This window comes from Neofelis nebulosa, chromosome 3 (assembly GCF_028018385.1).
Source record: "Neofelis nebulosa isolate mNeoNeb1 chromosome 3, mNeoNeb1.pri, whole genome shotgun sequence".
Taxonomy (NCBI): Eukaryota; Metazoa; Chordata; class Mammalia; order Carnivora; family Felidae; genus Neofelis; species Neofelis nebulosa.
Window position 1 is genome coordinate 74,372,051 of NC_080784.1, and position 19,030 is coordinate 74,391,080.

General features: G+C 37.8%; 1 protein-coding gene across 4 annotated transcripts; it reads left to right on the forward strand.

Moving 5' to 3' along the window:
- The first annotated feature begins 10,173 nt into the window (after window positions 1–10,173).
- Window positions 10,174–18,400, forward strand: FGA (fibrinogen alpha chain). 4 transcript variants are annotated; one of them, XM_058721106.1, is made up of 7 exons: window positions 10,174–10,307; window positions 12,575–12,700; window positions 13,165–13,348; window positions 14,444–14,589; window positions 15,181–15,628; window positions 15,683–15,721; window positions 15,776–17,010. In XM_058721106.1, the coding sequence occupies exons 1-7, from the start codon at window positions 10,254–10,256 to the stop codon at window positions 16,774–16,776; spliced, it is 1,998 nt and encodes a 665-aa protein (XP_058577089.1). In that variant the 5' UTR covers window positions 10,174–10,253; the 3' UTR covers window positions 16,777–17,010. The 4 variants fall into 4 exon arrangements, with proteins under 4 accessions (XP_058577089.1, XP_058577090.1, XP_058577087.1 ...); XM_058721107.1 differs by adding an exon at window positions 17,492–18,400 and having other exon boundaries at window positions 15,181–16,732; XM_058721104.1 differs by having other exon boundaries at window positions 15,181–15,721.
- Window positions 18,401–19,030: the final 630 nt, after the last annotated feature.

Below are 19,030 nucleotides of genomic sequence, written 5' to 3' on the forward strand. Positions count from 1 at the left end.
AGAATGCATACAAGACTGCATTCCCTTTGTGAATCTATAAAATTCTCTAGGTGAGCAATTTGGTCATAGATAAGAAGAGTTGATTAATACCATAAGTTTTGTTGTAATAATATCACTTCAGTGATTTATTCCAAAAAATTATTTTTGAAGAATAGCCACGTAGAGAAATTTAATATAGCCATATAGCTAATAAGTGAAACATATAGAAAATATTTCACAGTGGAAGAATGAACAAGATGATTTATTAGTCAATGCAATGCATTGAATCGAATGCAATGATTACATAAGTATAATATCTCTGTATAAACATGGAAACATTTACAAAATAAGTGAAATTTTAAGATAAAAAAAATTCTAGAATAATTATGTAAAAAGTATCTATGCATACATTTTGAACAAAATGTAATCTTGACATGTACATATTCTTTGTACATATTTATTCTCCCCAACCAATCTAATGTAAAATTTAATAAACATACTAGAACACAAAATACATATAAGGAAGTCCAAAATCTTTTCTGATTTTTCAAATGATCACTTACTCAGTGCTTCTTCTAAAATATCAATTATAACATTCTTTCAAAAACATTTCAGAGCTCCCTGTTTTGGGGAGTGTCCCAAATATGTATTGGTCTGCATGTTGGATAAACCGGCAATGGTTGTTAGAGGGGGGCTGACTGATTGGTAGAGAAGGGATTCTAACTTTCTCTGTATATATCTCTGTGTTGTTTGATTTGCTATAATGAGTACATATTAAATTTAAAGTTAATTTTAAAACCCAATGAGATGGAGACAAACAGATGAACTACAAAATCCTATTTGTTTAGTTACTAATATTCGATGGTAATTATCAAAGGGCTACAGTTTCAGAAATAAAGCATTAAAAATACTTCCAGACTTGGGGCGCCTGGGTGGCGCAGTCGGTTAAGCGTCCGACTTCAGCCAGGTCACGATCTCGCGGTCCGTGAGTTCGAGCCCCGCGTCGGGCTCTGGGCTGATGGCTCGAAGCCTGGAGCCTGTTTCCGATTCCGTGTCTCCCTCTCTCTGCCCCTCCCCCGTTCATGCTCTGTCTGTCTCTCTCTGTCCCAAAAATAAATTAAAAAAAAAAAAAAAAAAAAAACGTTGGAAAAAAAATAAAAATACTTCCAGACTCAGTTGGATGATGTCTCCACAAATAAATAGAAATAGAAAGGATTATTTTGACAAACCTTAAAAAGTCTACTTTTAAGTGAAACGAAGAGTTTGAGGCTTCACAGACAAAGATTATTTTTCTTCACAGCTCAAATCATTAGGTGACTTACTCAACCCTTTCCCAGACATGCAAAAACTCAGGTCACTGCAAAATAGGCAGGCTAAGTGCAAAGCAAACATGCATGGTCCCACCGTTTGAAAACCCTGCAGAGGGAAGCTTCCAAAAAGGAAGGTCTTGTACAGGTGTGCTGATACCATGACTTCGTTCCTGAAACTATAAGGCAGAGTTCTTTCATCAACAGGCTGGAATAACCATTCATGAACAAGTATCAAGATTTTCAAATCTACCTCTGAAGTGCTGTAGCTTTTTTTTTTTCAATTCTCTTTATGCTTAGTAGTTGTAAAGATTATGTTTCAGATTTGTAGGTAGGTTGAAAATGAATGAGAAAGGAAGAATATTAAGTATAGACAACATACTAGGGAACTTGACCAGATCTAAACTTTTTGACTCTGGACTCTAACCAGTATAAACTAGCCAAAGTATTTATGGTAGAGAGCTATGGTTATTCAGCTGATAAGAGTGAAAAACAAAGTACACATGTAACCCTGTGGAGAATATAGCTCCTTGATGGTTTTTTATCAGTTTGATGTAGCTCCAAAAGAGTGTTTGGGGAAGGGGAAAGAATTAAAAATAGTAAGAGGAGATACAGTAGATGGATAATAATAAGTTGGTGATAAAGAGACCAAGAATATGGAAAAGATTATTTCAGGTATCTTTTGGGGGGGGTGTGTATATCCCTCAGAGGCAGAGACTGAGTTAATCATAATCTTGGTACACTATTCGCATTCATCTGTGCTGGGTCATTCTTTTGATTGATTCTTTTATTCAAACTTCTTTTTCTTCCATTTGTCTCCTTAATAGACAATTATTTCAATTCATTTGATGTGTTTATTTGCATACATTCTTATAAATCATGAATTATTCTTTTGTGTTATGTATTTTTAAATTATATAAAAGGCACTGTGTTATAAATTAGTATTATCTGGCTGGTCCCCAAATTCTTTGTGACTGGTCCATGTTAAGATAGGTAGAAAAATTAAGGATTTTCTAATGTATAAACATTTTTTCCTATATTATCTTTGCTCTGATTATAGTCACTGAAATGTAATTTTATATCTTTGGAATCTAATAATAGAAATTTGGGCCTATATTTTATACATCCTTTTTTAAATTTCATTTTTCTAGTAATTATTTTTATTTCATTTTATAATCTAATAGGTCTGTGACTGTTTAGATATTTAATAAAATGGTCCTTTGGCTCAGTTGGTTAAGTGTCCAGCTCTTGATTTTGGCTCAGGACATGATCTCACAGTTTTTGAGTTCAAGCCCCACATCAGGGTCTGTGCTGACAACACAGAGCCTACTTGGGATTCTCTCTCTCTCTCTCTCTCTCTGTTCCTCCCCTGCTCGTGTTCTCTCTCTCTCAAAATAAATAAATGAATAATATTTAAAAAAAAAAACCACAAAAAAAAAAAAGAGAGAAACACCGCTAAGGAGAAAAAGAGAAACACTGCTTCACTGTATTTATTATTTTTTTCATTCAACTCTATGTTAAGATCTACCCACAATCTGAGTATTTTATAATTTCCCTTAATTTTCTTTTGAACCCAAGGGTTATAAAGTGAATATTACTTGGTTTTTTAAAATTATCTATTTTTAATTAATATCTAAATTTATTGCATTATGGTCAGAGAACATAGTCTTGATATTAGTTCTTAGTTCTTTTTTTTTTTTTTTGAGATTTTATTTTTAAGTAATCTATACATCCAATGTGGGGCTTTAACTCATAACCCCAAGATCAAGTGTTGTAAGCTCTTCAGACTGAGCCAGCCAGGTGCTCCATGATATTGGTTCTTCAGAGAGTCACTAATTATTCTGGGACAGAGGAAATTATCAGAGAATTAATTGATCCCATAAGAGTGTACATAAATCATAGTCATTCTCCAACAATGGTCTACACACCAGAAGAGTATTAATATTTTTTCTCTTAAGGAGAAAAACAAACAAACTAAAGACATACAGTCATCAGCCTCATAAACATAAGCCTTGATCCCAATGGCCCGATAGCCATGGCCAACTACGAGTACTCATAGTAGGTTTGACCATTGACTTGTAGAACACTCCTCTGTGTCAGGTTTGAAAGACTTTGGGAAGGCTGTCTGGCACAATTTCAAGCTCTTGCTTGTTTCAATTTAATTGGGAAATATCTGAAGGTACAAACTGAGATAAATTCTGGATCATGATATTTAATCAGGTTTACAACTAGGTCAAAAATGAGTTTCCCAAATCCAAACTCCAGTACTCTTGGCCCTCACTCTCATTTCCCATCCTCTCGCGGGTTTTCTTTTACTGGCAACTTTGAAAGCACAAAATGACCTGCTGTGGATGGGAAACCTCCCTAAATAAATCTAAGTGTTGACTTCCCCTCAATAAACATAGCAGGGCAGATTCCACTCTGTGATGAAAGTGGCTCTTTCAAATCCTCAGGGGCAAATAGTTAAAGTGTGACTTTAAAAAAAATTTGACCTAACGTTTAAGAGACCTTGGACTGGCAATGTTTTCCTTCCTAACTTGCTCTCCTTACATCACAAAGCTATGGTAAAGGTCAAATGAGAGAACATATGAAATTGCCTCAGAAATAAAAACAAAAACAATTTTTTTATTTTGTTTTGTTTTGTTTTCTTGCTGCTAAGATTGGTATTGCTGCATGGGATTTGAATCCAACGTCATTTAAGTCTGGAAATATAATTTTAAAATTTTAATGTTTTTTGCTGTTATTTTTTAGCAATGTTTTTCTTTTGTAATAACTTTTATAAATTTTATAATTTTATTTTGTAATTTTTTTGCAGGAAAGTTACAAAGATACTACAGACAGTCCCCTGTACCTGTCACCCAGTTTCCTCTAATGCTAACACCGGACATTACCATGATTCATTTGTCAAAACTAAGAAACCAACTCTAGTAGTTCTTATTCCCTACCTGTCACACGCTATTTATTCTGTTCCCCCAGTTTTTTTATAAATTTTTTTATGGTTATTTTTATAAACATTGAGAGACAGAGACAGAGTGCAAGGCAGAGAGAGAGAGGGAGACACAGAATCTGCAGCAGGCTCCAGGCTCTGAGCTGTCAGCACAGAGCCTGACCAGGGGCTCAAACTCATAGACCAGGAGATCATGACCTGAGCTGAAGTCAGACACTTAACTGACTGAGCCACCCAGGTGCCCCTCTGTTCCACCAGTTTTTACACCAACGTCTTTATTTCTGTTCCAGGATCCTAGCCAGGATACAACATTACATTTAGTTGCCACTTTTTAGTCAACTTTTGTAACCATTTCTTAGTTTGTCCTTGTTTTTCATGACATCGACTGTTTAGAGGAGTATATTCTGGTATACTGGTAGTATTTTGTAAACTGTTCTCCACCTCGAGCTTCTCTGCTGTTATTCTCAGTAATTTTTTGTTTAATTTTATCTAAGCAAAAATTTACCCAAATGCGTTCTTCAAATTGCCTTGGTTTTACTGTAGAAAAACCCATTTAAAATAGGTTCCAATAGGAATCACCAAGAATTAAATTGATCTTGATAATTAAATTTACTCATACTTTTCATATAATTTCTTGCTAAGGAACATCTAAGTTCCTTACAAATGTTATTTCCCCAGATCTCAGTAGATCATTATTAAATCAGTACCAACTGATACATCTTGTTTGCTAATCTCTAACAGAACCACAGTGAAATCAGCAGAGAAGTGTGCCAAATTTAATGGATTTAAGGTGTATGACATTAGGATGAAACCATGTTGGTGATATTAACACATCAATTGATTATTCATTTGTATAATGGTTTAACTTTTCAAAAATAGTATTTATATACTTTAATGCATGTTCAAGGCAAACAATTTGATACATCCAGTAAAATTTAGTAAAGCACATCATAAGTAAAATTAATTTATCTTGAAAATGAATTATTTAATTGATAAACACAGTCAAAAAATGAGAAGAAGTAAAGCAATGGGAAAAATTCAGGGGCCTCATTTTCACTCATCCTTCTCCCTTCCCCTCCCTTCCTCCCTCCTTTCTTCTCATTCTCTTTCTTCCTCCCTCTCTGCTTCACTCACACATACACACGTGTCACACATACACACACTCAGAACTACTTTAGTGGAAACTTGATTAAAAGTGCTTAAGCAGAAGACTGTGAGAATAATGCATTAGAACATAACAAAGAGAGAATTATTAATCTATTATTGGAACATTATAAAATTTACTTTCAAAAATACCAAGAAACTATTCAATTACATGGCTATTAATCTGGAAACAGTTCAATTTTCACAAATACAGTAGATTTCTTTCCTGGTGAAGGAGATTAAAGAGAAAGGCAGTGTGACAGAATCAAAGATCAAGGAAAGCTCTTCCCCTGCCCCCTCCTCCGTTTTATAAATCCAGTTCAGAATCATTTCTGTGTGTTTAAGGAAATCCCCATCTTTTCTCTAGAGCTATAATTGCTAGGGAAACTATTTGGAACCATCAGGATACTGATAAGTGCCAAAAGTAAAAGTGCCATTAGTTACTCCTACATGTTATCATCAACAACTCATTCACCTTTCACAGTAAACAGCTTGGTTAAAAACAAACTTTTGCAATAGCCCTGAAATGCAGGAGACAAAGAGAGAAGATCGGATACACAAAGCTAAGCAGCCTTGCCAGTGTTTTCCAGTGACTCTTTTATAGATTAGTCACTGCTGTAAAACCTGAGGCAGAGGACCGGAAAGAGTATTGTGAAGTACCAGAATTGCCTAAATTTTTACAATCCAAGGGTTTCAAATTTTAGAGATTAATTTTAGTACTTTCTAACTGTGCATTTAATATTGTTTTGATAAAATATGTCCTGTCAAAGCAACATTGTCTTCTGGTTATTAGGACAATAATAAATGCACACAGATTCATACAGATTTATGCTAGAAGACATAGCGAATATTTTTCAGAAGCATCTTGAATTTTTAGACCTGAATTAAACCAAATATCTTAAGGAACATTTATACAAAATGTAACAGAAAATAATGCAGAGATGATTCTCTGCTCTGTATTTTAACAGTACTTTGAACACACATCACAGAATTTTTCCTTTCGTGTTGTATTAGGTTAAACCATGGGAAACTGCACATATTTATCATTTGGACCTACAAAAATGGCAATTTTATTTATTTATTTAAAAAAATTTTTTTAACATTTATTTATTTTTGGGACAGAGAGAGACAGAGCATGAATGGGGAAGGGGCAGAGAGAGAGAGGGAGACACAGAATCTGAAGCAGGCTCCAGGCTCTGAGCCATCAGCCCAGAGCCCGATGCGGGGCTCGAACTCACGGACCGCGAGATCGTGACCTGAGCTGAAGTCGGACGCTTAACCGACTGAGCTACCCAGGCGCCCCAATGGCAATTTTATATGGCTTAACTTCTTAGCTACATATTGATTTCTTCACCAATTTTAGGTACAAAACTATACACACGTCATTTGCCTTTCTATTTCAAGAACACAGCATATGCAGGGCTGACAAGTAGTAGGTATGCAGTAAATGGTTATTACAGTTTAAACAAATGAAGGAATAAGTGAACTGCTTTGAGAATTCAATACACGTAGAATAAATGCGTAAAGAAAGAAATGTTCTCTTACTTCCCTGGGATATAGCCCAGGGAAGGACGAATATCTCACTCAAAAGGAAGCTGAGGATTTGTCTTGTTTTGTTTGGTTTGTACTTGTTATGTTTACACAATGGCTATATATGTTACTCTTCATGCGTAAGTTTTGAGAGTTCAGAGCCTGAAGCCTTCTTCGAATTCTGTGTCTCCCTCTCTCTCTGCCCCTTCCCACTCATGCTCTTTCTCTCTCTCAAAAATAAATTTTACCAAAAAACGTTAAAAAATAAAAGCCCTGAAACATAATGACAGCTGTAGAATTTCTATTCTTTTTACATACATTATATACCATTCCAGGCCTGCCAGATGTTACAGGATAGCAAATATATGAATCCCTGCAATTAAATAATTGTAATTTGTGGAATATAATATTAATTTCAAGAGGATAAATAATCCCCCTCATTGGTGTTAAAAAATTAGGATATAGGCATCTCTGGGAAAAATACAATACTATAGAAGTTATGGCTTAAGAAATGAAATTTCTCAGATTTTGCCCACAATTTATATACTTGTAAAGACATCCTTATTGTCACATGCTTTTAAAAAATGGTACTCCTTGGGATGCCTGGGTGGCTCAGTCGGTTAAGTATCCGACTTCAGCTCAGGTCATGATCTCACAGTTTGTGGGTTCTAGCCCCACATCAGGCTCAGAGCCTGGAGCCTGCTTTAGATTCTATGTCTCCCTCTCTCTCTGCCTCCCCCCCCCATTCACATTCTGTCTGTCTGTCTGTCTCTCTCTCTCAAAAATAAACATTAAAAAAATTTTTAATAAAAAAAAATGGTACTCCTTGTATTATTTGTTGTCTGTTTGTCTGCATGGCTTCCTGGTGAAGCAAAACCTGCTTCTCCGTAGGTTGTAATACATGGGTGGAGGGCCCAGCGTGGTTGGTGCCCAGTCCTGCAGTCCTACTGGAAATTCTGGTACTGAGAGACAACACGGGAACTTTCAATTCTGTGGCACTAGGACATTCTAGGAACAATAAAAGCTACCATTTCTGGGTCTCCTACTGTGTACATCCAACATGTTACATATATGCCATGTTATATAATCTTCAAAACAACTCTGCAATATAAATATTGCCATCCCCATCTTACAGATAAGTAAACTGCTCAGAGAATTTAGTTTGTCCATGTCACTTAGCTAGAATCCAGATCTCACTCTCTGCAAAGGCCATTATTCTTCCGCCATACTGTGCTGCCACGGTGACAGCCTTCCATTCCTCTAACAAATACTTACTAGTATTTACTCTCCACCAGACCTTGCACTAGGCAGTGTGCCTTGGCCTCACGAAGCTTAGTGCGAAGGAGACATAGACAAATAGCTTCCCAAATATACATTATCCTGTAGTGATAAAATATTATGAAGTAAAACAAAACTGGGTTAATGGTATGGCTGCTCTTTGTGTTAGCTAGTTAAAGAAGGTCTCTCTGAGAAGGTGTCATCTGAGAAGAGCCCTGGATGTGCAGATACTTGAGGGAACTGTGGAACAGCAAGGCTAAAAGCTAAAGGTGGTGCCTTGGAAATGCCCTGATGTGGCCCAGAGCAGTGGCATTCAGACTGTTTTCTCTTAACTTACTTTCAATTAGGTTGTGTTCAACTAAGTCACCTGAAGCCCACCAGGGTGTTCTCTTCCATAGACTGTGCGCACCTCCCAAGTGGAACACTTTCAATAAGCACACAAAATCATCTAAAGAGGTCAAGCCTCCAGCTTCTATCCATGCCTGGCATTTTGCCAGTTCAGTCATTGCCTGTGACTACAACATTCCATAGAATCACTGCCTTCCAAAACCTGGATGGGACTCTAGGGTCCCCTCTAAGTATTGCACTATGGAAGAACAAGAGATTGCTTTTTTTTTTTTTTAATGTTCTCATGAGTAGACTTCTTTTTTTTTTTAAGTTTATAAAAAATAAATAAATTTTTTTTTAAAAAACTACAAAAAAAAAAAAAGAGAAACACTGCTAAGGTCTTCATTGTATTTATTATTTTTTTCATTCAACTCTATGTTAAGATCTACCCACAATCTGAGTAGTTTATAATTTCCCTTAATTTTCTTTTGAACCCAAGGGGCTCAATCCCATGAACTGTGAGATCATGACCTGAGCTGAAATCAAGAGTCGGACATTCAACTGACTGAGCCACCCAGGCACCCCAAGAAACTGCTTTCAATTGGAGAGATGAAATCAGGTACACTGTAAAGTGTTTTCTAGCACAGTGCCTGGCACTTAGCAAACACTTAATAAATATTAACTATTACTATTATCAGAATTGACTTCACATAGGAAGCACAATTTGAGGCAAGGTAGGCTCATCAGACAAATGACAGGATGCTCAGTTAAATATGTATTTCTGATAAACAACAAACTTTTTTTTTTGTATAAATACTTCCTAAATATTGCACAGGACACACTTACCTTAAAATGCATTTGTTGTTTATCTGAAATTCAAATTTAACTGGGTATCCTGTTTTTTTTGCTTGCTAAATCTGGCCACGGAAAGCTTTCACATGAAGATAAAGAGCAGGGAAAGTAAACTGGCAAGTCCAAAGGAATAGACACAGAAATAAAATGATATTTTTCATGCACTTTATGTTCTTCAATAATTGTTAACATTGACCCAGTACTTACTATGTGGCAATCACTGCTCTGAGGGCTTTACAAGGATTAACTCATTTATTCTTCATAAAAACATGTAATTTGTCCAATAGCACAGAGCTGGGAAATGGTGTAACTGAGATTATGGACCTAAGATGTTTGGTTCCAGGGGCTACTGTCTTAACCATTTTCGATGGAGGAAACTAATCTGTTCAAGGTAACTTACAGAAAGACTTCAGGGACAGCCTGTCACCAAAGTAATTTTTTAAAAGTCAGATCATCCAACCATAATTCCTACATAAAGCGAAACATCATTTGCCAACTCTGTCCACAACAGGCTACTGCTAGTCTGCCTCAGCCACTCTCCGTACTTTTTCAAGTCTCAAGTATAGAGGTACGGCTTCCTATGTTTCCTTTTGCATTTCTGAAGTCATCCTGTTCCTGGAACGTGAGATCATCCTGGAATTGCTTCTACCTTGGCAACAACTTATCAAAAGCAAACAAGCTTGGGAGAATTGAGCAAGAACTTCTAGGACACCAACCTTAGAGAAGGAGCAAGGGATGTAGGAGTGCGTATCGACTGTCTAAACAGGACAAAGATAATGATTAATCAGACCTCCTTGCAGATTTAAATACGATGGGAACTAGGAGTGGAGGCTGTCCTCCTTTCTTTCAGCAGGAGTGCTCCTCAAGACTCAGCCCCACCCTTAGAAAAGATGTTTTCCCTGAAGATCTTTTGCCTGGCCCTGAGTGTGGTGGGCACAGTCTGGGTATGGTCACCTTTATTTTCTCTTCTTGTTTTCTCTCTGATGTTTATTCCACAAAGAACTTGCAGGTCTGAGTCAGCCTTATGTATGTCCTCACACACTGTGTGTCCTAGCACGCTTATGTATGCTAACACACTGTTAGCTTTATCAGTTTTAGGCCACGGAGGCAAGTTCCTAGATGAGCCAGAGACCTCAAGAGTAAGAGGGAGGCTTAGCTGGACCAAAGTACAGAAATTCATAGGGGAAACTCTAGCATCTGTAAAACACAGTCTTACAACATTGTTTGTTTGAAGGGAAGAAATCTTTGCCATCTTTGTTCCAATAAAGACTTAGGATAGTTAATGCTAGGTAACAGAACAAAACATTCCTCTGATAAGAGTTTTTAAAACCTAATTGTTAATTTATTGCTATTTGTCCATAATAAGCAGAACAGTGGCTTAATATAGTTTTTCTGAAAGGTGTTTTTTATGTTTCTTGAGAAAAAAAGAAAAGCAAATTAGTTGTCTTTGAAAACATATGACATAGCAAAATCAGAAGAGAGTAACTGAGAAGGCAAGATGCTTTTTGGGAAGCAATCTTTTAAAATAGTTATTAAATATTGCAATAATTTCTAAAGTTTGACTCCAGAGATCTATAGAACAGAAGACTTCAATTTACAAGCTTTTGAAACACTTTGGTCTCATAAAAACGTGACAAATGTGTTTAAGACACTTTGTTACTTTCAGGCTATGAATTATTCCAATTTATTTCTTTCTCTTCACCACTCATATCCTGTTACCAGAGTAGAAAAAACTAAGGAGGGATTCTAACTTAATTCTCTTCCTTATAGTAAACTAATAAGTAGAAAATTTTATGGAAAATAAGACTAACCTCATTTGTGAACATGGTTATTTTGGATAATGCATACGTTTTTGGTTATTTTTACCTATTGGCATAAATACTTAATTTTTGCTTGTTTTTATTGTTGTACCATTTTATTTTGAAGTATGTTTGAATTTATAATTTTATTTCTTAAAGAGATTATACTTGTTCCTTAAAATAAACTGTCCTTGATTGCTTGAATTATTATCATTATTTTTCAAATGAGACAGCAAATATTAACTAATTATAAGAATAAACTATCTCTGGGCCATCTGGCTGGCTCAGTAGGCAGAGCATGTGTCTCTTGATATCAGGGTTGGGTGTAGAGATTAATTAAAAAAAAAAAAGAATAAACTATCTGAGATTAAAATAGTTATAGCAAAATCCTTGTAAGTTGGTGATACAAAATAAACATAGTTAAAACTTAAAACCCATGTTAACTGATACAAAGTCCTGTTGGAAGAATATTTTTTTTTAAATGTTTATTATTGAGAGACAGAGAGACACAGAGCATGAGCAGGAGAGGGGCAGAGACAGGGGGAGACACAGAATCCAAAACAGGCTCCAGGCTCTGAGCTGTCAGCACAGAGCCCAACGCAGGGCTCAAACTCACAAACTGCAAGATCATGACCTGAGCCGAAGTCAGTCACTTAACCAACTGAGCCACCCAGGCGCCCCTGGAAGAATATTTTTATGTCCTATTTTATCTCATAGATCACCATAGAAAATTTTAAAATCTATATTTCTAATTAGAAGGTATTCAAAAAAGTCAGCTATGGACCATTATTTTTTGTTTTCAGTCTACTCTTTTTCTTTACAAATAAAAAGGAAATTTTATTACATGAGTGGATAACCTAAAAAACATTTCCCAGTCTGAATTGGCCGTCTTTGTATCTTTGGTATGTATTTGCTCAAATAATAGACCCATAGGGTCAAAGTAGAAACTTGAAGGAGACACTAAGCTAAGATAGTTTGTTTTTTTTTCCTACTGAAACAGAAATTACAGGATAAAGAACTCTGAATTTTTCAATTATCTTTCTATTCTATCTGTAGACATTACTGATAGTGAAAATGTAAATTTTAACTAATTTTGTAGATTCAAATAATTTTCCTTACATAATAAATCCTTTAAAACTCCTACCATTTATTAAATGCTTGTTTTGTCTCAAACACAGTTAAAAAATGTCTTCACCTTATCTCCTTTAATTCCCGCAACTCCATGAAATGGGTGTTAGGGTTTTCGGTCAAAATCGAAGAAAGCTTGATTTCTGAAGGTTGCAGATGCCCCAAACTGGTGTTCTTAATCTCTGTAAGAACCTTCCCCCTAATTGGGATTTACAGGCATGTTGGTGTCTTCTCCTATCTGCCTAATGTTGTTCTCTTTTGTGTGTATAAATGAATCCTTAAAGACTGGAGATGTCCAGGAAGGTGAATTTATAGCTGAAGGAGGAGGTGTGCGTGGCCCAAGAATTGTGGAAGGACATCACTCTGCCTGCAAAGAGACAGACTGGCCCTTCTGCTCTGATGAAGACTGGGTGAGCAGTTGGCATAGGGAGTGGGAGAATATTTCCCTGTGGTGCTAGAATTGTGCACAGGCTGGCCCAGTAGGTCCCAGAAAACTTTTCCAGTGGGAAATAATCTAATAGCTCATTACATGCCAAATTAAAGAAGACAAATGGAAAGCAACTTCACTCTGAAAGCACTATTTAAATTACCTCTCAAACTCTAGGTCATTAGTGGGATTAACAGATTGGATTTTAGTTGCATGTTCAGGCCTCAAGATTTTCTGGTGGCTATTTTATGGTTTAGTGAACCCTCATTCCAGTATTTCTCTATGACCTATGACTAGTCCTCTTAAACTACTTTTAAGTCAATAGATGATCTAAAGATATTGGGGTGGGGGCGGGGGGGGAGCAATGGGGGCTGCATGGAAACCTTCAAAATTATACTGGATCCAAGATACAGACCCTTAATGTAATTTTTTTCTCTTCACTTCCAGAACTACAAATGCCCTTCTGGCTGCAGGATGAAAGGGTTAATCGATGAAGTCAATCAAGATTTTACAAACAGAATTAATAAGCTCAAAAATTCACTATTTGATTATCAGAAGAACAATAAGGACTCTAGTTCACTGACAGGGAATGTAATGGAACTTGTGAGAGGGGATTTTGCCACCGGTAACAGTAAGCATTACAGATTTGGTGCTTTCACTTTATAGCACACAACAAAACAACAATAGCCCTAAATAAATATTCTGTCTCCTTATAGCAACTTCAATTTTATCCCAAAGTACTTAAGATAGAAACACGTGCCTTTATGATATTCCTAAATTTTAAGGAGGGGCTTCTTTTTGTTATTTTTATAACATAAAAAAGGTTAGCTTAGAATTGTTTAAAGTCACAAAGTCAGAATTTGGTAGTGAAGAGTAGACTTTAAGTGTACTCTTTTTTAAGAGTATATACTGAAAATAAGATGAGCACAACCTTTTGAGTAGATATTTTTGTTTCTATCTTACAGAGGAGGAAACAGAGATCATGAGACTCAACCAAGGACACAAAGCTATCATGTGATGGAGTTAGGAGTTCAATCCACAGACTCCACCAAGCTCTTTATGTTTTGTTTGGTTTGGTTAATTCAAAATATAGAGCCATGTTCTTTCTCATAGGACTATGACTAAGCCTTAGGACTAGGAAACACTCGATTTCCTCTGGGCATGGGAAGCAAGTTTACTGAGGCTCCAGTTACTGAAGCCTTGCTGTAATTCTCTATATCTTTAGAAGACACTTAACTAATTTAATGCCAATGGTGCAACCACAATAATGACAAGTGAATGATCATGTTGACCTAAAAAAAAAAAAATAAATAAGTAAATAAAAAAGCTTAGGAACAATTTCAAATGGATAGGTTGGAAGAAAAACTTCTCAGTAAGAAAATCCATGAATATGTTTAAGTCTCTTGGCTAAGGATATGATGAAATAATTGAAATGTGATCAAACTATTTAATCTCCTAATTACATCTTTAAAATTCCAAATTTTTTCTTCTGCATCTATTTGAATTACTAACTGCTAGTAGGGCATCTTAACTGACAGCCATGGATGACTAAAGGACATAACATTGTCTAAAAATGCCTAACATATTTGGAACTCGCAAATAAAATGTCCAGAGAACAAATTATTGTTAAAAGGGGAGGATATTTATAAGCAAGTTTCCTTCTTTACTGGCTATTATAAGCAAAGCACTTGGCAGATACTTCAATATCCATATTTTCTTTTTTCAGACAATGATAATACATTTAGCCAAGTGTCAGAAGATCTGAGAAGCAGAATTGAGATCCTGAAGCGCAAAGTCTTGGAACAAGTACAGCATATCCAACTTCTGCAGAAAAATGTCAGGGATCAACTGATAGATATGAAACGACTGGAGGTGAGTAACTTTGTGGCTCTGCCACCAGAATTTCCTTGTTTTTGAATAGCAGGAAGCAAATTCATTGAATGTCTACTGTATGTAGAGCAAGGTGTTATATCCATTATCCGACTATGAAGTAGGTATCATTTCCCCACTCTACAGATGAAAAAAAAAAAAAAAAGCTCAGTGATATTAAGTACATTTTCCAAGGATACATAGACAGTAAATTTCAAAAGCAAATATTAAATCCCTGCTTGTCTTGTTGCAAAGCTCTGACACCACTGTGCCTCTGAATCTTCAATCTGAGTCTCACTGAGGCTCAATTCATTAGTGTTTCCTTTCAGAGGGAATAGTACCTTACTCTTTATCTATTTTAAGACTAAGATGAATCCAAATAGCTCCTGTTGCTTATCCAGGCAAACCTTACAATACCCACATCTCTTCCGCTGAGGGTATGATATAAATGAAAAACAGAATTGATTGGTAGGTCTCCAAGTAAAGAAATGAAACCAGTTTTCAAAAAATAAATTAAATGCAAAGAACTCAATAGACATAATTTTCCTTATTTATATCTGCCTCTTTTCTTTATCTTTCTTCCCCTCTCTCTAGGTGGACATTGATATTAAGATCCGATCTTGCCAAGGGTCGTGCAGTAGGGCTTTAGAACGTAGGACAGATCTAAAGTACTACGAAGATCAGCAGAAGCAACTTGAGCAAGTCATTGCCAAAGACTTACTTCCCTCTAGAGATACGCAATATTTACCACAGCTGAAAATGCGCACAGCTCCAGATACGATTACTGGGGAGTACAAGCACCAGCTTCAGAAGGCCCCTGCAGAGTGGAAGGCACTCATGGAAACGCAACAGATGAAAATAACGTTAGAGAGGTCTGGTACAGATGGGAATGCCCCAGGAGACTCTGTATCGCATGGAACGGGATCAGTGCCTGAAAGCCCTAGGAATCCTGGGAGCTCCACACCTGGAAGTTCTGGCACTTGGAATCCTGGGAGCACCGGACCTGGAAGCTCAGGTGCTTGGAACCCTGGGAGCTCTGGACCTGGAAGCTCCGGACCTGGAAGCTCGGGCGCTTGGAACCCTGGGAGCACCGAACCTGGAAGCTCAGGTGCTTGGAACCCTGGGAGCTCTGGACCTGGAAGCTCCGGACCTGGAAGCTCGGGCACTTGGAACCCTGGGAGCACCGGACCTGGAAGCTCAGGTGCTTGGAACCCTGGGAGCTCTGGACCTGGAAGCTCCGGACCTGGAAGCTCGGGCGCTTGGAACCCTGGGAGCTCTGGACCTGGAAGCTCAGGCGCTTGGAACCCCGGGAGCTCCGGACCTGGCAGTGGCAGCACCTGGAACGCCGGCAGCTCTGGAGTTAGCAGTGCGGGTACTTGGCACACGGAGAGTGCCAGCTCTTGGAGCTCTGGGAGCACTGGAACTGGCAGTGGCGGCTCTTGGAGCTCTGGAACTCCTCAGCCTGGAAGTTTTAGGCCAGATAGCTTAGGGCATGGGGACACCAGGCCTACCAAGCAAGAGTGGGACACGTTTGAAGATGTGTCAGGAAGTATATCTCCAGGGACAAAGAAAGAGTACCACATGGGCAAACTGGTCACTTCTAAAGGAGATAAAGAGCTTCTTATTGGTAATGAGAAGGTCACCTCTGGTACCACGACCACCACTCGTCGTTCATGCTCTAAAACTGTCACTAAGACAGTTATAGGTCCTGATGGTCGCAAAGAAGTGATCAAAGAAGTGGTAAACTCCGAAGATGGTTCTGATTGTGACTTGTCCCATGCTTTTTCTGGTAGCCTAGGGGATCTCCATTCTAGACACCCTGACTTGGCGAGTTTCTTTGAATCTGCCTCAACTGGAAGCAAATTTTCGAGTGCACTCACACCTACCTTAAGAGAGTTTGAAAGTATGGGCTCGGAATCTGACATATTCACGCACTTAGGGGAACATGAGCTCCCTTCCAGTGGTAAAACTTCAACTCACAGCAAACAGTTGGTAAGCACTAGTAAGACTTACAACAGAGGAGACTCCACATTTGAAAGCAAGAGCTTTAAAGTGGCAGGTGAGGCCGGAAGTGAAGCGGAACACGAAGTCCTCAGAGGAGCATATACCACCAAAAGAGGCCATGCTAGAGCTCGCCCTGCCAGAGGTATCCACACTTCTCCTTTGGGGAAGCCTTCCCTGACCCCCTAGACTAAGTTCGCTATTCCCGCAGTGCCTCCCATAGCACCTTGAACTTCTTCCCTAGCCCTCTATTACACCTTATAGAAATGACACCTTTTGGTTTTTTGTTTTTATTTTTTATTTTTTGGCACTAGACTGTAAGTTCCAGGAGGGCGGGGACTTTATCTATCTTATTCATCTCTGTATTCCCAAATGCCTAACAGTGCCGAGAGTCATCACTCAATAAATAACATGTTAAATGAATGAATGAATCCCTCTGAAACTCGATTTTAAATTTGTTTAGCCGAATTCTTTCACCATTCAAAATGTGTGCTGTTGGAATTGTCACCCAATTTATTAATCATATTTTAAGTGTGTGTCTCAGTTGACATTAAGGTCAGGTTAAAAAAAGTTATATTAGCACTAAATGATGCTTAGATATCGTTGCTGGTTACTTGCTATTATCAGTACGTGCAAGTAAAATTTCAAATCCATTGAGGAACATCTCCCTTGCAATTTGTAGGTATAAATGTCGCTTACTTGCTTAATCTCCATCTCAGTGTAGGTGCATCCTTTCCCCCTGGAGGGAATGAAGGAGGGAGGGAGGGAAGGAAGGATGGAAGCAAGGAAGGAAGGAAGGAAGGAAAAGGAAGCCAGTATCTGCCTTCATTTAATCTGGGCCATGCCTATCTTTGTAAAGTTAAATGAGAGTAACTTCTTCCAACCAGCTTAATTTTTTTTTTAGACTGTGATGATGTCCTCCAAACACATCCTGCAGGTGCCCAAAGTGGTATTTTCAATATCAAGCTACCCGGATCCAGTAAGATTTTTTCTGTTTATTGTGATCAAGAGACCAGTTTGGGAGGATGGCTTTTGATCCAGCAAAGAATGGATGGATCACTGAATTTTAACCGGACCTGGCAAGACTACAAGAGAGGTTTCGGCAGTCTGGATGACAAGGGGGAAGGAGAATTCTGGCTAGGCAATGAATACCTCCACTTACTGACCCTGAGGGGCTCTGTCCTTCGGGTTGAATTAGAGGACTGGGCTGGGAATCTGGCTTATGCAGAATATCACTTGAGGGTAGGCTCTGAGGCAGAAGGCTATCCCCTGCAGGTCTCCTCCTATGAGGGTACAGCAGGCGATGCTCTGATTGAGGGTTCCGTAGAGGAAGGAACAGAGTATACTTCTCATGCTGGCATGCAGTTCAGCACCTATGACAGGGATGCAGACCTTTGGGAAGAGAACTGCGCAGAAGTCTACGGAGGAGGTTGGTGGTACAACAGCTGCCAAGCAGCCAATCTCAATGGCATCTACTACCCTGGGGGCTCCTATGACCCAAGGAACAACAGTCCTTATGAGATTGAGAATGGAGTGGTCTGGGTTCCCTTCAGAGGTGCAGATTATTCCCTCAGGGCTGTTCGCATGAAAATCAGGCCCCTGGTGACCCACTCGGAGCAGAAGTGAGAGTAATCGGTTTTCTTTGTTTAGTGAAGTGGAGAAAGAGTAAGGAAGATAAAGGAGTCAAGATTCTTTACAATCTATTAAAAAATTCACAGGTGCTATTTTATTATTCTTTGTACTGTATCCAAATGTAACTGAGACATTTTACTACTTTAAAAAATAAAATTATATGAGTTTTTTTACCCTTAAAGTAGCTCCGTGGGTTTTAACATTTCTGTAAGGATACACCAAGGAACATTCAATACATCATGAAGAAAGGGTCAGATGGATGCTCCTCTCTGCAACCCTTAAGGGTGTTGTTTTGAGAACTCCTCTCCCGCACCATTCAAGGGCCATTGTAAAGTAAAAAAGTTATTTCATCCATTTTGTATGAATAGGTTGAAACCGATACTTTAAGTTACAAATCACTGAATTAAACAATGGCTGCACTTTGTAGAGGAACTTACAGATTATGAAGTATGTTCATCATCTCTGTTAGCAAGCAAATCCAGGAAGAGAGGAGAAGCATTTTTTCCTAATAGTAATAGAAATCTGTTTTTTTTTAGCCTTTCAATGAAGACCATAACGCCTACTTAATTTTTTCCCTGGAGTCTAACAGATTTCTTTCAAAAACACATGGCATGAAAAAAATGCATTTAAAATCCTTTCAATACCTACAAAGCATTCAAAAAATACTATTACTATATGTTGAATTCATAAACTCAATATATGTACATTGGCCAGTATTTTATTTGATGTCAGTTTTATCATTGTTCTTCGCGGACTTGGCTCCTGTCCCCCGTTTTTTTTTTTTAAATGTTTGTTTATTTATTTTGAGAAA

Excerpts from the sequence above, each read along its gene's own strand:
- FGA (XM_058721107.1), top strand. The coding sequence starts at position 10,254 with ATGTTTTCCCTGAAGATCTTTTGCCTGGCCCTGAGTGTGGTGGGCACA. Across the intron at positions 12,701-13,164 it reads TCTGCTCTGATGAAGACTGG|AACTACAAATGCCCTTCTGG; the intron begins GTGAGCAGTTGG and ends CTTCACTTCCAG. Across the intron at positions 16,733-17,491 it reads TAGAGCTCGCCCTGCCAGAG|ACTGTGATGATGTCCTCCAA; the intron begins GTATCCACACTT and ends TTTTTTTTTTAG.